Genomic DNA, 17,638 nt, shown 5'->3' on the forward strand with positions numbered 1-17,638 from the left:
TATTATTATTATTATTATTATTATTATTATTATTATTATTATTATTATTATTATAACACTGAGAGGACGTAAAGAAATGCATTTTAACAACATTTCAATGGGGCTTCAGTTCGTGCAAGTGCCCATTCTACACTTTACAATACAGGAGTCACTAGGAGCAGCCGTCATTTTATACATGACTTGCATTATTTATTTATTTGTGAACGTATATCTGGTAAATCTAGTCTGCCATTTAAAATTCTGTTGTTTGGAGGATACTTTCCCAGGGTATATATAGCTATAGATCATTAAAAATGCTTCCTTGGGAGCCCCTTGCTAAATCTGCTGTCACCCCATCGGATCGAGGGAGGGAGAAGGAGAGAGGGAGGAAGAGAGCAGGAGGGGGGTAGAGGAGTGGACAGGCACTGGTAACGGAGGGGGAGGCGTTTGGCTCGGTGAAAACGGGGAGTGAACGCGCAGAGAGGGTGAGAAACCAGCGGATCTGGCCCTTTAAATCACCAATACAGCACATTCGGAGGTGAGTTTGGAGATATTTGGCTATTTTTCTCCCCGTGCATAATATTTGTAGCGCCTCTGTGTGCTGCTGCAGCCCCGCATTCTCGCAACTGAGGGCGGCTGCAGCGAAAAGGGGGCTCGTCAGTGTCACGAATCCGGATTTCCCCAGCCCTTTGCCGGCAGAGAGGGTGGGGAGGACCGGGGACAGGGTCAGTGGAAGATTTCCTTCAGCTCGGCTGGACTCTGAGGACGCACGAGCCACAGTAACATGATCTTATATGCCGAAGTAGGCCGTATCAATTTGCATAATAGCGGAATATAACGGCATGCGCTCCGGTCTTATGCTCGTTGTCGCTGGATGGGTTTATATTTGCCGGAGCTTGACTCCCTCAAAACATGTCACCACCCTGCTCCCACGGCTAACAATCAGGGCCTATTTGCAGACCCGGAGCGGTGTAGTCTGTTATTCACTGGGATAAATATATCTGGCTTTGATATGTGCACTGTGTTTGCGCTCCCGTGCGTATTCGTCTGTATGTTGGCTCTGTTGAGTCTATGCGTTTAAGTGTGTGTGGTACGTGGATAGCCACGGGAGAGAGGACATGCTGTTCTATCCATCAAAATGCCCGCATTGTGCTTTCACACGGTAGAGCAGCGAGCAGGCCCTATAGCAGAGGACATGGCTTCGTACTGTAGGCCCGATCAACGCTCAGGAGCTGCTTGGATCAATAAGGATTGATGCAGTTTTGCGCGTCTTGAGAGCCTCTGTGTGCTCGCTGGTTGAGGCCTGTCCAGCTCTGGCGGTGTTTATGTTGACCAGGCCGAATCAAATGATCAGCTTAGCGTATATGTTTTGCTTCTGCTAAGAAGAAAGGCGTTCAGTTTGGGGCAAGAAGGGAGAGATGTGGCTGTGTTGGGGGAGAATTTCGTCTGCTGTTTATAAAGGCTTCTCTTCTCTCGGCACGGTATGCGCCATAGCAAAAAGTTTGAAAAATCAACAGGCTGAGGAAATTAAAGAACTAGGTTAGTAGTGTCTATGAAGTGATAAATGAGTCATTTAAGTATATCTGGTACTTTTTTTTTGTATGCAGCGGCCCTGCCAGTTGAAACCACCGTGGTTCACCCACTTGATAGAACAGAAAAAAGCACACATTTATGTTTCAAAGGAACAGCAGCTTATAACTAAAGAGGATGCAAGTGCTGCCTTGTCCTTTAATGTTAGCATGTTTGTGTCAAAGGCATGCATCAGCATGTGAACAATCCCTGCAATAAGTCTTATAGAGTTGAGTTTTTATTATATTCATATGCATATACTCTGCGCTTGGCTTCCAGTGATGCTGCACGCTGTGATTTAGGAGCATTCATTAAATCCTGACAGATAATGAGAAGCGTAGAATGTGTTGTGAGGGAACAGGTGTTTGTCTCTGTTTATTTGCACTTGTTATAGACACATCTGAGGGTTATCTGTTTACACAGCCATAACCAAGGGACTCACCCCCCATTGTTGGACAGAGGCCCATGTGTGTACATTATATTTTAGTTCTGGGGTCAGTATTGGGCACTTGTGGTTAAAGGGGAAAAAAAGAAATCTAGTGCCAAGTAAGGCTAGGGTCAGTATTTCTGTCTCTTACAAGCAGTTCATTTAGGAAGATTCATGTGCCACAATTTGCCAAACATGATGCCTTTTTTTGCTATCTTCAGTTTCTATGAATATGTGTACTCCTAATTGAAATCAGTGCAACTCTCAAGTCCTGTGAGTGTCTAAAGGAAAGAAATGAAGATATGTTGTTCCTGAATTAGGATTTGGGTTCAAGATTCAAGATTAGGATTAAAAATTAGAATTTGGATAGAGGAAAATCGGCAAAAAGCCGCATAAGTCTGTTAATGCCAACGTGCAGGCAAAGGCAGAATGAGAATTTGTTCAGGTGTTACAGTGGTAATCTCTAGCTTCATTCACTCTCTCTCTCTCTCCCTCTCTCTCTCTCTCTTTCTCCCTCTCTTACACACAAACACACACACACACAGCTCTAATTACAGACATGAATCTCTGAAAGACTCCACAGCAGGAGTAATTAAAGCAGGACTCTCCTCCTTAGAGAGGGAGACAGACAGAGACACAGACTGAGAGACCCGGTGGTAACATGCTCGTTGTGATGTATTTGAGGTATGTGTTGTTCACATCTACAGAAGCAAGTTTCCTGCTGTGTTAATCTGAAGGTTTGTAGTGATTTAAAATGAGTTTGGGACCACCCCACCCTCCATATGACAGAATGTCCCACCACCCATTCAGAAAAGTGCTCTTACAGGTGCTTTGTGAAAGAAAAGGAGGTTGTGATGATGGATATGATAGTTAATGGATATGATGAGTATGACATTTTCTTGTGTTTGAAGTAGCAGCTGTGTCATGGTAATATTTTTTATTGCAGTTTTCATATTTGCAGTCGTTATCTCACCTTTAGTTTTTATTACTTTGCTAACTCATTGCTAAAACAGTAAAACCTCTCTGTGTGTGGAGATGTGGAAAAATTGAAACCTATTTGTAAAAGCAAACAGAAGCAAACATTTTGAAATGTGTATGACTACTGAACTGCCTGTTTATAACGTAGCTTTATCAGCAGGCAGCTCACTTGTTTGCCCATTCTTCTTTTACACAGAGACAAGCCAATGTAAGCTCAGCCGCCATCCAGCTCTGTAACTGTGACTGCCGTTCCTGCACTGCTCAGACCGCCTCCATCCATTCATATTAGTGTTCAGAGGGAGTCCTGTCTGCACACCATCAGCCAGGTAATACTCTGTTTGCTGTGGTCACTGTATCACGTTCCACATTCCTAGGCTGCTTAATCTGCAAAGTATCTTAAACTCGAATTTTCCTGTGAATTACCCAGTGGACTCAGGAGTCCCTGAGGCAGTGGAATGTGGAATGAATTTATTTGAATGTCTGGATCACAACATTCTCAATCCCAAAGATCTCACTGAGGTTTATTACAACAACCTAATGGTGTATTCCTATTTCAACATGTTGTTTGTGCAGTGTGTGAATTACATTCAGAAGACAAATATCAGATGCTGATGCGTATTAGCATCTTTAATATAAGGGCTTTTATTTAATTGCTTTTTTGTTAAACATCAAATTCATTTTTGGTTACATTGTCGTTACACTGTTGCTTTCAATCGTCATAATATGAATTAAAATGCTGCTATGTTTCACTCTAAATTTCTGCTGCACTACTATGTAGTCACCTCATGGTGGTGCTATAGCGCTCTGATTTAAATTTATGACCCATAACACTAAAAAGGGAATTTAAGCCATCATTTCATTTCTGATCTAATGGCAAAAAAACAAAAAATATTACACTCTTAGTTGTGCTTTGTTTATATTTGATCCTCTGCAGGCTTTCTTTTTTGTTTGCTTTTGTGCGATTCATTTAGCAGTGCTATAAAGGACAGTTTCAGGGAATAATCAGGGAATTATCTAGTACTTAAATTCACATCTCTATTAAGTATACATGAAATTAATGTTTCTTGGTCTCTGACAAATCTAGTGAAGTAAACCAAACACAACTCATTCTGTTTTTTCACTCCTTCAGTTTTCTCCTGTGTTGGTGTATTCTCATGGATCAGTATGTCTACCACTAATAATATCGCCCAGGCCAGGAAACTGGTGGAACAGCTGAGGATTGAGGCAGGGATTGAGCGCATTAAGGTAAAACAACCGTTTTCTGCTGTGTTAGCAAATGTGAGTGCGTAATTATTCATACACATTTAACTGCTCTCCCTCTCTACTCATTCTTGTTCCCCCTTTGCTGCTTCTTCCTTCATTGACCCTTACAACTTTATTATTTCTTCTACCTCCAATGCCCTCATTTTAAATTTCGCACCTTCTTATCTATCCCCTTTTTTGCCTTCCCCCATGCCCTTCCTCCTTTTCTCTCCCTCCCCCCTCTGTCCGGTCAGGTGTCTAAAGCAGCAGCAGACCTGATGAGTTACTGTGAGCAGCACGCTCGTAGCGACCCTCTGCTGGTTGGTGTTCCCACCTCTGAAAACCCTTTCAAGGACAAGAAACCTTGCATCATCCTATAGCTGCTTCCTGCTTCTCCTACCCCTCTCACGCACACACACACAAACACACACTCTCACACACTCTTGCACATACATATACACACTAACACATAAACGTATACTTTTGCCATTTAACTAGATCCCCGCATTTACCAAGACACACCTTGGAGCAGCCATGTCTGATCTTACAGGGCTGTCGAGCATCCACACACACAGAGAAACACACACGCTCCCAGAATCGCCACTCTGGAAAAGCGCCATACACCGGAGCAACAGCTAGGGGGAGGGTATGCTGCGCTCACAGTGGCTGAGATCAGTATATCACTGAGTATGATCCAAGGTGCTTTGGTATTATTCACATATGCTGGTGAATTAACTACAAGTTTCAGCTAAAATTGAAAAGGGATTTGGACATTAATGATCGATAGGAAATCAGCATTTTCTTTTTTTTTTGTTATCGTGAAATGAGGTGTTGGTTCAAAGATGGGTAGCTGTGCCATAGGCAGGCGGTGGGAGGATGCATGTGCAAAAAAACAGAATGAGTGGTAGGCGCTAGGCCAATTGTGCCAAACTGGACCTCGTGTCCCATTAAAAGTTCAATAAATGCTTCTTTTTCTGTGGGAGAATTTTTTTTTAAAAAGTATGAAAGCTTCATTCTTGGGTCATTTTGGAGCAACTGGCTAAAGCCTTTGCCTTTATCAGGCCATAGCATGTTCCCACCCAAACCTGTATCAACAGACCTTCTCTGCCTGTGGCCTCACAATGGCTGCCTGCAGCCTTTGGCCAAGCCTCCAGCTGTGCCAACCTGTACAAAAATTCCTTTCTAGATGCTGATCTGCTGTCACTGATTCCACTGCGGCTCATGATAGCCGCCACGGGCTGATGTCTAAGCTGATCCCAGATCTGCACCTATGAGAGCAAGCAGTGAACGGCTCTACACAGAACTCAAGCTATTAACCGCAGACGTTTACTGCATTTTTTCTTAAGAAATACTTGTTTGTGAACTCAATGTACGTTTTAGATATTTTGTTGAAGCATTACTTAACAGATAGGACAATATTTTACATTTTTTTAGATTGTTTTCTTTTCACGTAGGTGTTGCCCCTGGCGGATCAGGTTTGTTTTCCTGCTTGCATTAATGAAATAACAGGATATCTGGTTGTAAGCCAGGGGTAATACCTAACCAGATCTACTGTACATCAAGCCTCCCTGTGCTTTACCCCAAGAGAGGGCGAGGCCACAGAATGATCACATCAGAGAATCATTCTGTAAGGGACTGCGAGGCTGGAGGAGATGACCCAGACATAGAAAGTAAAAATGAAGGTGCCCTCTTCCCACCCTCTCAGCCCATATATATTTCGATTACTAGTTCTTGTAGGGTGAATAGAACGAAAATGAGAGGAGTGGGTAGTCTGAAAATAAGGAGTCACCTCTCTGTTCAAGGGGTTTACATCTTGTTTTAATGCTTTGCAATTATGGCTATTAATCAGATTACCTGCCTTCACCAGTCTAAAGGTCCCAGTTTCCCCAGCATAAGAGCTCACTCTGACGTTATCCCAGCTTGGTCACAGGCTGGATCAGTAGGAGCTGGCAGTCTCCTTTCTGTGTCCCTCCATCCTCGTCTCCTCCACAGCGCTCCTCCTGTCTGACAAACCAAACTTGATTGTAAAAACTGAAACATGAAGAAGAAAAAAATCAAGTTAATTAAGAGAAAAAAAAACTAAGTGTATAAACTTTCTTTCAGACATGTGCAGAAGTGATAAGTTGAAGAGTAGCTGTTTTGGCTTTCTTTTTTTTTCTTTTTCTTTTTTTTAAGTTCTCTTCTTTCTATGGAGTCCATGGAACCTGGTCAGTTGAGTATTACCCTGTACAGTATTTGTAAGATACAAACTCAGAACACAGATTTCCCCTCTGTGGATGTTGGATTTTTTTAGTACTACTTATTCTGTCAATCAGGATCACGTCTGTCCTTTGCTTTTTCCTTTTTTACGTCAATCAGGTTTTAGAGGCCTGCGATAGCTGAGGTTGGTTTCGGCCACATATAAAACCGATGAGGATGAAGTAATGTACCGGAAACAAAAGCTGTGTTTGGTTTAGAGTCATGCCCCGTAAGAAGATGAATCAACATCGGACCTCATTACGGTGGTGCAAAACCAACCTCCTGATCTGACCTTTAACACCAAAGCTGTCCTTGTTTTGTTTAGTTTTTGTTTTTTTGGGGGCAACAGGCATCTAGACCAACATGCAACACACACCTACATCCTGTGCTTTGGGTGCTTTTCAAGCTTGAATGATGTTTATCAGAGGTAAAAGTTTAATAGCTGTAAGGAGAATTGGTGAGAGAGGGGATCTTCCTTCCATCATATTTACACTTTAGCGTTTAGCCGAGGGTGGGATCATTTGGACATGGCTTATATCTGCTGACAGAGAGTCACAAGGGTTCGTCCTACTAGTTTTCTGCTTTCATGTCACTTAAGGTCAGTGTGACCCAGCTGCTATACAGACTTTGGAGGTGGGTGGAAAGAGTTGTTTGCATCCACACGTGCTCATGCGTACCTGGGAATGTGTGGGGTTTAGACAAATCGGCATTAGAATAATTGTAATTGTTACATTTAGCAATCTCAAACTGTGTTTTTGGGGGGAAAAAGAGAATAAGCATATTTCCCAAAATGTCAAATGATTCCTTTAAAAATTCAGCTTTGTGATTAATTACCAGTTTAAATCGCTGCTTAGCATCTGTGTTTTTGCACTGTAGCCAATGGCTTATGATACAGACAAAGATAGAAGTATAGAGAGCAGGAGCTGGAGAAAGGCCATAGAGAGGGTGTGCAAGTGTGCGTGCGTGTGTGTGGGTGCTTGTGTTTGGTAGCTGAAAAGGGATGATTTGGCAGAGCAGTAGGTGGAGAGGAGAAAATAGAGGAGCGTGCAAGTGTGTGCTCGTGTGCATGGTCTGTGTGTGTTTGTGCGAGTGACACAGTGCGTAAGAACGAGCAGTGCCTCCAGTGCTGCAGTGTTAGACTGTAATGTTATAGTACTGCAGTCCTGCAGTTCTAGGTCAGGGTTAGTCTGACCAGAGGAAAGGTCATGTGATACCACAAGTCAGAACAACATATGTGGCTTGCACTTCCTCCTTTTCTCACTTAATCAGTCTGCATATTTTGAAGAGTGAAAAGGGGGGTTGTGTCACAGGCTAAAATTGATCAGGTGAAATGTGGCAAAACAAATAATTTCATTACCACTAACGTAAGCCTTGGATACGTAAAGGAACATGTTGACATTTGAGAAATGTGTATATTTGCTTTCTCCTGCAGCTGGTTAGCTTACCTTAAAGACAAGAAACAGGGAGAAATGCCTCTGTTCACCTGCAAAAAAGCTCTTTTAAAGTTCTCAGTCAAGGTGTTATATGACTTTGATGTTTTGCCATTATCGCAGTGAGCCATAGAGGTGCTGGTAGACAGGTACTTATTTGGCCTGGGTTTGCTTATCAAGGACCTGAACTATTCTAAGATGAAAGAACTGATTCCCTGTCAGTTTACAGGAATGTGATAAACACTTTCGTTTCATTTCTTTGCAAGCTAAAGTGAAAGAGAATTCTTGCTGCAGAGGTTTAACACAAGGAAACATACATGCATAACTTATCATCAGACAAATGCACATACACACACACAACCACACACACAGATGTCCTGGTATTGCCGAGCATATGCTATTTTTTTTTTTATTACTATCATTCCATCCATGGTTGGGCTTCAATCAGAGACACACAGCTTGGATTGCTGGTTTGTCTGATTGATTGGTTGTTAGTTTGCCTTATAGTGGTGTATATCATGTAAATGCTGGACTTGGAGGTGGGGGGCAGTCTTAAACAGTCTTAAAAGTGGAACACACAGCTCAAAGTGGAAATTTACTGGTGTTGTGCGCAAAAATGCAAGCCTCTCGAAATTCATTTCAAGCTTGGTGAGGAGAGCCGAGGCTCCTCCCTGTTGGACTTTCATATCAAGCTTCTCTGATTTGGCTCCGAGCCCTTCCTGAGAATCATCTTTTGTGCTCTGATCTCCTGTGTATGCATACAGTATATGTATCTTTTTGCCTTGATTGACTATGAAGAAAATATATCTATTTTTTGTAACTGTTCTCTGATGTGCCATAACTCATGTTTTCTTGCACACTGTTAATATTTTGTGGATATTGCTGTTTAAAAAAGATTATATTGAGAAGTAGATAACATTAATAAAAAGATGATATAATAACAAACTTTTCCTGTATTGTTTTTTTTTATTTTGTTTTGATGTTAACATCAGTGTATTTCAAGTTTACTGGGCAGATCACAAACATCAGATACAATACCAGTATGAGCCTCGCAGAGCTGCTGGTATAGCTGCAGAATATTAGTGTTTTTGATTATTATCTGCAGTTTATTGGTTTAAAAATGCAACTGCAACTTTACAATGCACTTGCAGAAACATGCTCTCTGGCCTACTTGGTATACGATGTGCAGCGCATGATGCATGTAAGAGAATGCATCAAACAGAGTAAACAAAGAGCAGAGCTAGGTAAAAGTCTCCCAGTTTGGTCATTTCACAGGAATTCCATTGTTGTAGCCGTCTCAGGCCTTCACTGTGCCCTTTGGAGTGTGCTTTCAACCGTTACAAGCTTGTCTCCAAGTTTCAAACCATACTTCCCATGACCCTTCTGCAAGTCACAGCCAATCGGATTTAGGCTGGATGAACCACGGCCTTTGAGAAGACACTCCCCTCACCAGTCACTACCCTGTGTGATTGTAAACAAGTGTGAGGTCCATGTGCCTCAATATGTTCCTCTCTCCTCTAGCAGCAGACAGGGCTGTGAACAGCCATGTGAGAGCAGAGGGTGGAATAGATTGCAAAGCAGAGGGAAGATCCTGAGATTAAGCAGAGATAATAGAGGGATCAGAGGCTTCACCCACACACACGCACAAACACACATTATGTTATTTCCATGCAACATTGTTGCAGGGCTTTAGCTGCAATATATAATGCAAAACGTACATTTTTAAAAGATTCTTGTTATGCATGTATGGAATCTGGCTAGGGAATAAATAAAAACACTTGACACGCAGGTAATGCGTCTTTCCTGTAATGCTTCATTACTTCCTGACTTGTAGGGACAGTAGGTCTGCATGAGCTTGTTATGCTTGTTTTAGTGAGTTTCTGTCCCCACCCCAGTTTCATTCTCACTGACTTATGCTCACGACAATAGAAGGGGCTGGCAATGACAAAGACTTTGCCCTAAGTGTGCATGCATTTTCCATGACTTCAGCCCGAATGTAAACTGTAGTTGCGTGACTCAGCAGGTTCCATGACGCACACATGGCTTTTGTTTTGAAATCTGAGCAGAAGCCCCAGGAACAAGAAGAATTTATGAATAAAATAATTTATTTACTTAGATAACAGAGCACAAAATAGATTACAAATAACTACAAAATACAATACAATCAATAAATTAACAGTGTAGCCACTTTACATTAGTTATTTATCAGAAAGGCAGCACTCTTGAAGGCACAAAGAAGTTGATATTTTTACAATACATTTAAAGCTGACCTGTCCGGATCAGACAGCACAGGCGTTCTGCATCATTGGGAATTTCGGATCCTGCCTAAATTTTTTCATCCTCGGAGTCTCTTTACATTGTTTTTTCTTTTGTTTCTTCTGGTGTCAATAGGTCCTGTGTGTCTTTAACATTATTTCCATTTCAGTTTCCATGGTGACAATTCCCCAGCAGCTTTCAGCTGCTCATTTTAAGAATGCACACCCAGTCTTTTCTACAGTAAAAAACAAGTATTGTAAATGCATACCACACATAGACATACCACACATACAAACACACACCTCTCCTCTCCTTTTCTGGGACTCTCCCAGGAATGTCTGGTACAGTTTCAGCACTGCAACATTCCTGTCCAGTCAAACAAACAAGACTTCCAGGTATAAGATGGGTGTGGATGTGTTCCTTTCAAAACTACTACTCCTCTTAATGTTTACTATGTCACACCCCATAGACATTGTGAGCACCCAGAGAGCAACACAAAACAGATTGTGTTTTGATGGCATTGTAAAAACATTGTGACTTTTCTCTCTGTATCTTTTGCACAAGTACAGATTCTAGAAACCAGTGTCCAGTCCAGCTGTTTCACTAGTCTTTGAGTGGGAGTCCATGGTTTTGCTGGTCATTAAGGATAGTGGACTGGAGCGGCTACACTCCAGGTCATCCCTGCTTGAGCATAAAGATCCTTCAGTGTATCAGTATCTGGCCACAAAAGTTCCTGTATGCAGACCCTTCAGCGTTCCTGCAGGACTAGTTCAGGCACCCACTGGTCAAGGCGCCGACTCTCCTGGCAGTAGGTCCCCACTTCCTGCAGTCTGCAGTGCTCTGCCTGAGGATTCTGTGTGGGAGAAAAAAAGAATCATGTCCAGCGTTCAATTTGAATTGAACCTGCAAAGTAAGAGTAAAAATCACAAGGCGATGAGAAAGAAAAGGTGCAATATCTTAGCTGAAAATTGTGCATGAAAAAGATCACCATCTGCCTTTCAGTTACATAAGAGGTAGCCACTATGCTGAGTCAACACACCGTAACCAGCATGCAGTGAAGGTCTCTGTGCTCTTCCTGGTTCCTGTTGGCATCCACAGCTCCCAGCAGCCGCTGGAGTCGCTGAAACCCAGAGACTCGCAAGATGGTGATGCCGCTGTCGCAGCAGAAGGACTGTAGCAACGTGAAGTGGATCTGCAGCGCCACATCGTTTTCATCGTCGGCTGCCAGCACGCATAGCACCACGCTGTCTGGATCTCTGAGGGGGAAGAGAAAAGAAGAAAAATGAGGAAAAACCTGAATTCACATGTCTGGGGATGATCAGTTTGGGCAATGAGAAGAGAAGCACAAACCAAAATTAATACTTTCAACTCACACATTAAGAAGCTTGGCTGATTCATAAATGCCAACAGTGAGACAGCCTTGTTTCTGAGCAGTTACCAGCAACTCCTCCAGAGCCAGACCTACAGACTGCATCCTAAGGGATAAGGACAGGACAGTTAGCCTTTTGTATTCTGCAATATGACAAAACATTAGTGGTATTAAATATATGCAGCACTGCTTCAAAAATCCCCCCTCTTCCATATTAATTGAATTAAAAGTCGTTAGAACACTGAAATACACGCTCAGATCAGTTTCATTATCAGTTTCATGCATGGGGATGATTGTGGTGATATAAAACAAGCCATAAATGCGCATTTTACAGTTTCAAGGAATTTCGCTGCATGTTGTGCAACGTGCATGCGTAGTATTGTGTATGCCAGTACAAAGATATTAATACTGAGGTCTTATGACTCATAATAATTCATGCATAATCTCTGGATTTTGGCTTTTATGCGGGTGTCAAACTTTGACAGCACAGAAAAGATTGTAACATTTTATGCACCCAGATGTTAAATAACAGAAAGTCTCTGCGTTCCAGTCTCAAATCAAAGCTTTCAAAAAAGCACTTTAATTACATCAGCCTAAGCAATCCACACAACGGAGGGGTCAAAGGACGATCAACATACCCTTCCAGCACATGATCACGCACATGCACATGCTGAACCAACATAAAAATAGAGCTGAAGCAAGAAATCTTACTTGTTCTCGATGGAAGCAAAGCTTTCTTCGGGAATCATGATTGCAAATTAAAAACCGATCCCACTGCGTAAATGCGTGACAACTGCCGGTGTACCAAAGTTATGCCAGTCTCTTCTGCGTTTGTTGTTGGCAACGTTGCGTCACAGTTTTATAGTGAAGCTGGAAGGTGGGCGGCACCGAAACTAGGCGAGTTTTGCAATTGGCTCAAAGGAAAACCAACATATTTTCTTGTCATGTGGCCTCGTGGGTTTGTATGGTTACAGTGAGTGATGACTTTACGGGACAAAAGTACACTTGTCATTCTGACATAACTGATATTGTGCATAAACAAATACATGCATCTGTTCAAGTGAAATGGTCCAACTAGCTCCCGTGTTGGACTATGAGATAAAATTGTGTAATAAGAGATCACCTTTTCATAACAACGTCTTTACAGGACTGATGTGATTATGTAATTATGACTGACATCTAGTGGCTGAATGAAGGGGGGAACGTCTATGTAACCCTCCTACTACTGAAAGACTGCAGTCATGCATATAAAGCAAGCAAGCAATTCGTGGAACTATATCATCAGTAAAAATGGACCTAGAGTCAAATTTGCAATATGTAACAAACTGAAATAAAGCATATGATAAAGCACATTGACTTTCTCTGTTTTCCTTTATTTTTATTTTTTTACACAATAAGAGCAGGACAAGGATGAATATATTTGCAAATTAATATTTTCAGAATATCCAAGTTAATTAAAATAAAAGAAGTGCACACAACAGACTCTGCTTCTAAGGATCTGAAACTCAAGCTTGACATAGTAAGGATCTACCTCAAAGCTGATCAGGACCCATGATTGGATCACGTGACATCTGTTAATGACTTTAATTAAGCTCAATGATTTTAGCTTCAGAGCGCAAAAATATAGCACTTTGATCCAGTGGCTTTTAGTTGAGAGAAAGCAGCATGCAACGTGCTGGCACATCTTTGCAGACATGAAATGAACAGTGAATATTTATAAATGTTTTTACTGTTTCACTCGTGAAACAAATATAGTTTAATTTTGCCTACAATACAAGGGTTTTACTTTAAGATCATTTGTTGCAACCCTCTTGGAGAACCTAATTAATTGATCATTTTGAAAAGGTCTGAATTGAAATGGTTTGGGATGCTTATATGTTTTGGATTTCAAATAATCTGATGTTCTTTGTGTTCTTGATAATCAGGGCGGGAAATATCACTGGATCTGTAAAGCTCCATCTGATCATTCCCTTCCTGAATTTCAGCCTGGTTCTCAAAAAAGCTGTCTGCAAAGTTCAGCATGTGCTGCACAGCACCAAACAGTAGAGTGTCAGTGTCCTGGTCCAGGTCCAGCTCCTCACTGTAGTTCTTCACCGGCAGTATACAGGATAACGGGATGCCCAGAGCCTCACTCAGCTCACGCGCCTGATTACACAGATTAAATGAGCATTATTGTCATGTCAAATTTTGACCTGCTACTGTAAATGCATCTAAAAACATCACCTTCTTCTGGATGTAAAAACTGCGATAAACATTCTTCAAGTCTTCCGCCACCAGTGGACAGGCCTCGTCTACTTTAGTCATCAGCAACAGCTGAGGAATTCCTTTGAGGGACCGGAAATACAAATCATGACTGAAACAGTTTACTGACACCAAGAAAAGGTTTACCCGTTGTTGTATTTCCCTAATATAGCCTTACATATTTACACATATATAAAACTGCCTGCTGCACGTGCTGTTTTCAATGTTTTCTAAAAAAAAAAAAAAAAAATCAAAAGATTTTCTGCTGACCCAGCTGATTAGTCTTTCTCCGGATGGCACAAAGTTTTTCCAGCATTTTCTGGCTGAGAATAGAGACCTTGCAGGTGTCGACCACATAAACCACACAGTGAATCCTGTCACTCAGAGTCACATGCTTCTGATAGCCAGGAGCATCTGTTAGGATAGGGCCAGATGTGCTAAACTGAAGTGCAAAAAAACATAGTTGTTACTTATCAATCAGCTGCCTAAGTTTTTTGTATTTAATCATTTACTATTTAATCAGTTAACATGAAATGCACCTGGTAGCGATCCTTGATGTGACCTTTATAGATGTTGACCAAGTCCTCAATGTCCAAACCACCCTTTTCCTCCAGCCCCATTGTGTCACAGAGGATCAGTGGGACGGCGCAACCACCTTTCCCTGCCTTGATGGTGTAAGTGCGAAACTACAGAAAAGATAGAAAATGTCATTTAATGGGAAAACACTGTACATTACAGGTAGAGCATGCAGATTCAGTTATACAAAAAGTCCTGTGCCAGTACCTGAGTGGTCACACTCTCCCCCGCTGTGCCAGCGATGGCCTGGGAAGTCATGTTGCCTCGAAATGCTGAGTTGATGGAGTTAAAGAAGCTGGACTTGCCTGCTCCAATCGGGCCTACCAACAACACACGGGCTTGGTGTACTGTTTTGATGTCAGGCTTATAGTTCAGGATGGCCTTCATCAATTGCTGTTTTTGTCTAGAAGAAAGAAAATGTACCCACACCACCCAGAGTGCAAGCACAAAAAGTTTACATGATGACAAGCTAAAAAAGATATGACATAACCTTATACTGATGATGAACATATGATGAACAATTTAGTTTTTCTTAGAATTACAAAATCCAAACATAAATTTATATATTTTACACAAACACCACCAATAACTGTGCTGCAGGTTTCTACATACTCAGCTGTCCATTTGATGTTCCTCCAGGGCTTGGGCAAGAGATCTTCTAGGTCTATAAGTGAAAAATCGATTAATAAGAACAGGATCACTTTTTAATCATATCAATATAAATTCTCTAAAAAGTGCACAGTAAAATTACAAGCCTTGGTTTAAGCATAAGCTCATGAGTGCACGAGGCCATTTCTGCAAGTAGATGAGCACGTTTCTTAATGGTCATGAAATGTCTGTTTTGAAAGTATAACCATGGGAGACATCTTTTTAATTCTATAAAACTCAGGGATTACTTTTACACACCTTCAACTCGATACACCTCGAACTCTGTCAGTGTCAAGTCATTTCCATGCATATCTGCAGCCTGAAAGTTGAAGCCTGTGCCTGGATTTGACTGCACTTCAGGTTTGTCATCATGCAAGAAAACCAGAGCACCGTAATTCGGACCGGTGCCTCCATCAGTGAAAGCACACTGCCCGATGATAGCTGCTACCCTCAGTGGTTTGTTTCTCTCAGCACTGATACTGTAGAGAAATGTCTTCTCATCATTGACACCCTCTCCACCTTGAGTGTAATCTTTGGAGGTGTAGGCTCCATAGATGAACCCAGCAGCATTGTAGGCTACAATAACGGTGGGCCCTTGATTGTCACAGTGTCTGTGGAAGACATTAGCAGTGAACCCATGGATGCTGGCTTTGTGGAGCAGATGGAGTTTGACACGACTGAAAAGAGAGAGGAGCTGCTTCTCCTGATCCTTAGACAAGGCGGATTTCATTGTTGCCATGATGGGAAATCACCTGATGATGTAGACAGATCAGATCAAGTTTAACGAGTTATCACAGAAAACCACAACTGCACGTGCAGATGTTATAACCTGTGACCATTTATATAATATATTATTAAGGGGTTTTTTTTGTTTTTTTTAATAAAATGTCATGTAAACCTGCAAGTGAATCATCCCACTCCCACCTTACTGAAAACTCTTTTGCTTGTGAAACACTTTCTTTTTGAAGGGCACGTTTGCTGTCTTTCATTAAAACATGTAAAATACAATCACCACCAGTCCACATAGCAAAATTGGTATGGCCCAGATCTGGCCCACACAGTGTGCTTATACATGGCCCACATGCCACAAAGAATGACGGGCCTTTGGTGGCCCACATCTGGTTTGCCAGATGTGGCCCACACAAAGCCAGTTGCAGACACACTGGTGGTCCTGTGCTGGCCCAAAGCAGTTTTCAGCTCTGGCCCCAGATGTCAGCCTAATGTGTAGCTTAATTAAGACGAGTAAACTTTCTGTCACTAGGTTCTGGATAAAGTGTACACTGACAAACCTGTCAAACTTGCATTTGAAACGTTGGTTACCATAGCAGTATAATATTGCAACATGGCATTTGTGTCTTCTAACTAAAATAGGAAAATAGGAACATAAATAGTGTCATCATTGCCAGACCTGGCCCACATCTGGTTGACATACACCAAGCCATGACACTGGTCAGTCAGAAGTGCCAGCTTACTTTAAAGTAACGCTCTGAGAATTTGGGGTTTTATTTATCTGACTTCACTTTTCCTAGTTTTCATATTTGCAGTCAGGAGAAAATATGTTAATTTACAGCTACCAATTTTATTATGCAGGATAATCAGCACAGAAAACATTTCATGTTTGATTCACAAACAAGAAATATAATGGAAGAAACATTTTCTCAGACAAAGAGAAACTGAAAGTAAAACCACCTTCAAGAAACCCGCTGAAGTGATAAAAGTCATACTTGCAGCAGAAAGATGCATACTGTGGATGAAGTTAGATGTTATCAAAACAAACTCACCTTCAGAAGACAAACTGATGCAGGAAAAATACAGTCTGTGGCACGCCGCAGTGGTTTAATGTGTTGTGGAGGTTCAAACAGGAATGAAAGTAAAAATAAACCTTTTTTCTTTGTCCCTGTTGTGATTGGTCACATTGTAAAGGCTGTAAAATGACTGCAACCAATAAGACTTGACATGAAACATGATTCTTCTGTGATACTGAGTTTTGCAGTTCAATCTAAAAGCTATAAAAGCGTCTTTGACGATACACCGAAAGAAATACAGTTATGAGGAATATACAGTATAATAAGCCTTATGAATAAATTATTCAATTAGTATGTATTTGTTCCTTTATTCATGTGTATTTTAGTCATTTTCAGAGGTTTTTTTAAAAGTATAATCAAATTCAGATGCATACACATACATACAGTATTGTGCAAAAGTCTTGAGTTACTCCTCTTTACACTTCGTCTTCAAGGAACCACACCTTGTTGATTTTTTTTAAACCGGTCTTAAGCAATAGTTTTCCAGGCAAAAGACTTTTAAACTTTTTCCTTTGGACGCTGGCTGCTTTTCCTCTAAAAAACAACCTTGTAGGTTTACCCCTTCCCCAATAACAACCTCAGTCGTGATTCCCTGTCCTATTTTGTTCCTGAAAGACAAGTCAGTGAAAACCAAATTCATTTTTAAACTCACTGACTTTTAAGGTAACATATAGCAAAATCAGCAGAAATAAGAAACAGACTGCCTATACGAAAAGTGACCACACCGTACATTTACTGACTTAATCCAGGGGTTGTTACTATGTAATAAGATGCTTTGGTTGATCTTGTGTTATGCAGTATGCTAAATTACAGTTATTTGTCTCTTTTAATCAAAATTTTATAATCCTAAGTATGTAACACCATCCAAAGCATTTCCAGA

General features: G+C 41.3%; 3 protein-coding genes across 9 annotated transcripts; 1 reads left to right on the forward strand and 2 right to left on the reverse strand.

Moving 5' to 3' along the window:
* Positions 1–390: 390 nt before the first annotated feature.
* Positions 391–8,802, forward strand: gng7 (guanine nucleotide binding protein (G protein), gamma 7). 6 transcript variants are annotated; one of them, XM_005723669.2, is made up of 5 exons: positions 391–517; positions 2,521–2,659; positions 3,150–3,279; positions 4,083–4,198; positions 4,450–8,802. In XM_005723669.2, the coding sequence occupies exons 4-5, from the start codon at positions 4,118–4,120 to the stop codon at positions 4,573–4,575; spliced, it is 207 nt and encodes a 68-aa protein (XP_005723726.1). In that variant the 5' UTR covers positions 391–517; positions 2,521–2,659; positions 3,150–3,279; positions 4,083–4,117; the 3' UTR covers positions 4,576–8,802. The 6 variants fall into 6 exon arrangements, with proteins under 6 accessions (XP_005723726.1, XP_005723723.1, XP_005723728.1 ...); XM_005723670.2 differs by lacking the exon at positions 391–517 and adding an exon at positions 740–758; XM_005723666.2 differs by lacking the exon at positions 2,521–2,659.
* A 1,148-nt stretch (positions 8,803–9,950) lies between these two features.
* Positions 9,951–12,303, reverse strand: LOC102212761 (growth arrest and DNA damage-inducible protein GADD45 beta-like). Of its 2 annotated transcripts, XM_005723672.2 has the most exons (4): positions 12,200–12,303; positions 11,493–11,594; positions 11,159–11,375; positions 9,951–10,972 (listed from the first exon to the last, which is right to left on the reverse strand). In XM_005723672.2, the coding sequence occupies exons 1-4, from the start codon at positions 12,235–12,237 to the stop codon at positions 10,868–10,870; spliced, it is 462 nt and encodes a 153-aa protein (XP_005723729.1). In that variant the 5' UTR covers positions 12,238–12,303; the 3' UTR covers positions 9,951–10,867. The 2 variants fall into 2 exon arrangements, with proteins under 2 accessions (XP_005723729.1, XP_013763899.1); XM_013908445.1 differs by lacking the exon at positions 12,200–12,303 and having other exon boundaries at positions 11,493–12,179.
* Positions 12,304–12,939: 636 nt separating this feature from the next.
* LOC102213040 (interferon-induced protein 44-like) lies at positions 12,940–16,807 on the reverse strand. The gene is made up of 8 exons (XM_005723673.1): positions 16,735–16,807; positions 15,212–15,705; positions 14,918–14,969; positions 14,513–14,708; positions 14,269–14,415; positions 14,000–14,171; positions 13,712–13,812; positions 12,940–13,633 (listed from the first exon to the last, which is right to left on the reverse strand). Exons 2-8 carry the CDS (start codon positions 15,690–15,692, stop codon positions 13,376–13,378), a joined length of 1,407 nt encoding a protein of 468 aa, XP_005723730.1. The 5' UTR covers positions 15,693–15,705; positions 16,735–16,807; the 3' UTR covers positions 12,940–13,375.
* Positions 16,808–17,638: the final 831 nt, after the last annotated feature.

This window comes from Pundamilia nyererei, unplaced genomic scaffold, assembly GCF_000239375.1.
Source record: "Pundamilia nyererei isolate P.nyererei 1_Seehausen unplaced genomic scaffold, PunNye1.0 scaffold00010, whole genome shotgun sequence".
Classification (NCBI taxonomy): Eukaryota; Metazoa; Chordata; class Actinopteri; order Cichliformes; family Cichlidae; genus Pundamilia; species Pundamilia nyererei.

Bases quoted from the DNA above. Each gene is read 5' to 3' on its own strand.
- gng7 (XM_005723669.2), top strand. From the start codon at position 4,118: ATGTCTACCACTAATAATATCGCCCAGGCCAGGAAACTGGTGGAACAG. The intron at 4,199-4,449 runs GTAAAACAACCG...CTGTCCGGTCAG, and splicing joins CAGGGATTGAGCGCATTAAG to GTGTCTAAAGCAGCAGCAGA.
- LOC102212761 (XM_013908445.1), bottom strand. From the start codon at position 11,815: ATGCGCATTTATGGCTTGTTTTATATCACCACAATCATCCCCATGCAT. The intron at 11,376-11,492 runs GTGAGTTGAAAG...CTTCCCCCTCAG, and splicing joins TCAGCCAAGCTTCTTAATGT to AGATCCAGACAGCGTGGTGC. The intron at 10,973-11,158 runs GTGTGTTGACTC...TCTCCCACACAG, and splicing joins TTCACTGCATGCTGGTTACG to AATCCTCAGGCAGAGCACTG.
- LOC102213040 (XM_005723673.1), bottom strand. From the start codon at position 15,692: ATGGCAACAATGAAATCCGCCTTGTCTAAGGATCAGGAGAAGCAGCTC. The intron at 14,709-14,917 runs GTATGTAGAAAC...TCTTTCTTCTAG, and splicing joins AACATCAAATGGACAGCTGA to ACAAAAACAGCAATTGATGA. The intron at 14,172-14,268 runs GTGCATTTCATG...TTTGCACTTCAG, and splicing joins ACATCAAGGATCGCTACCAG to TTTAGCACATCTGGCCCTAT.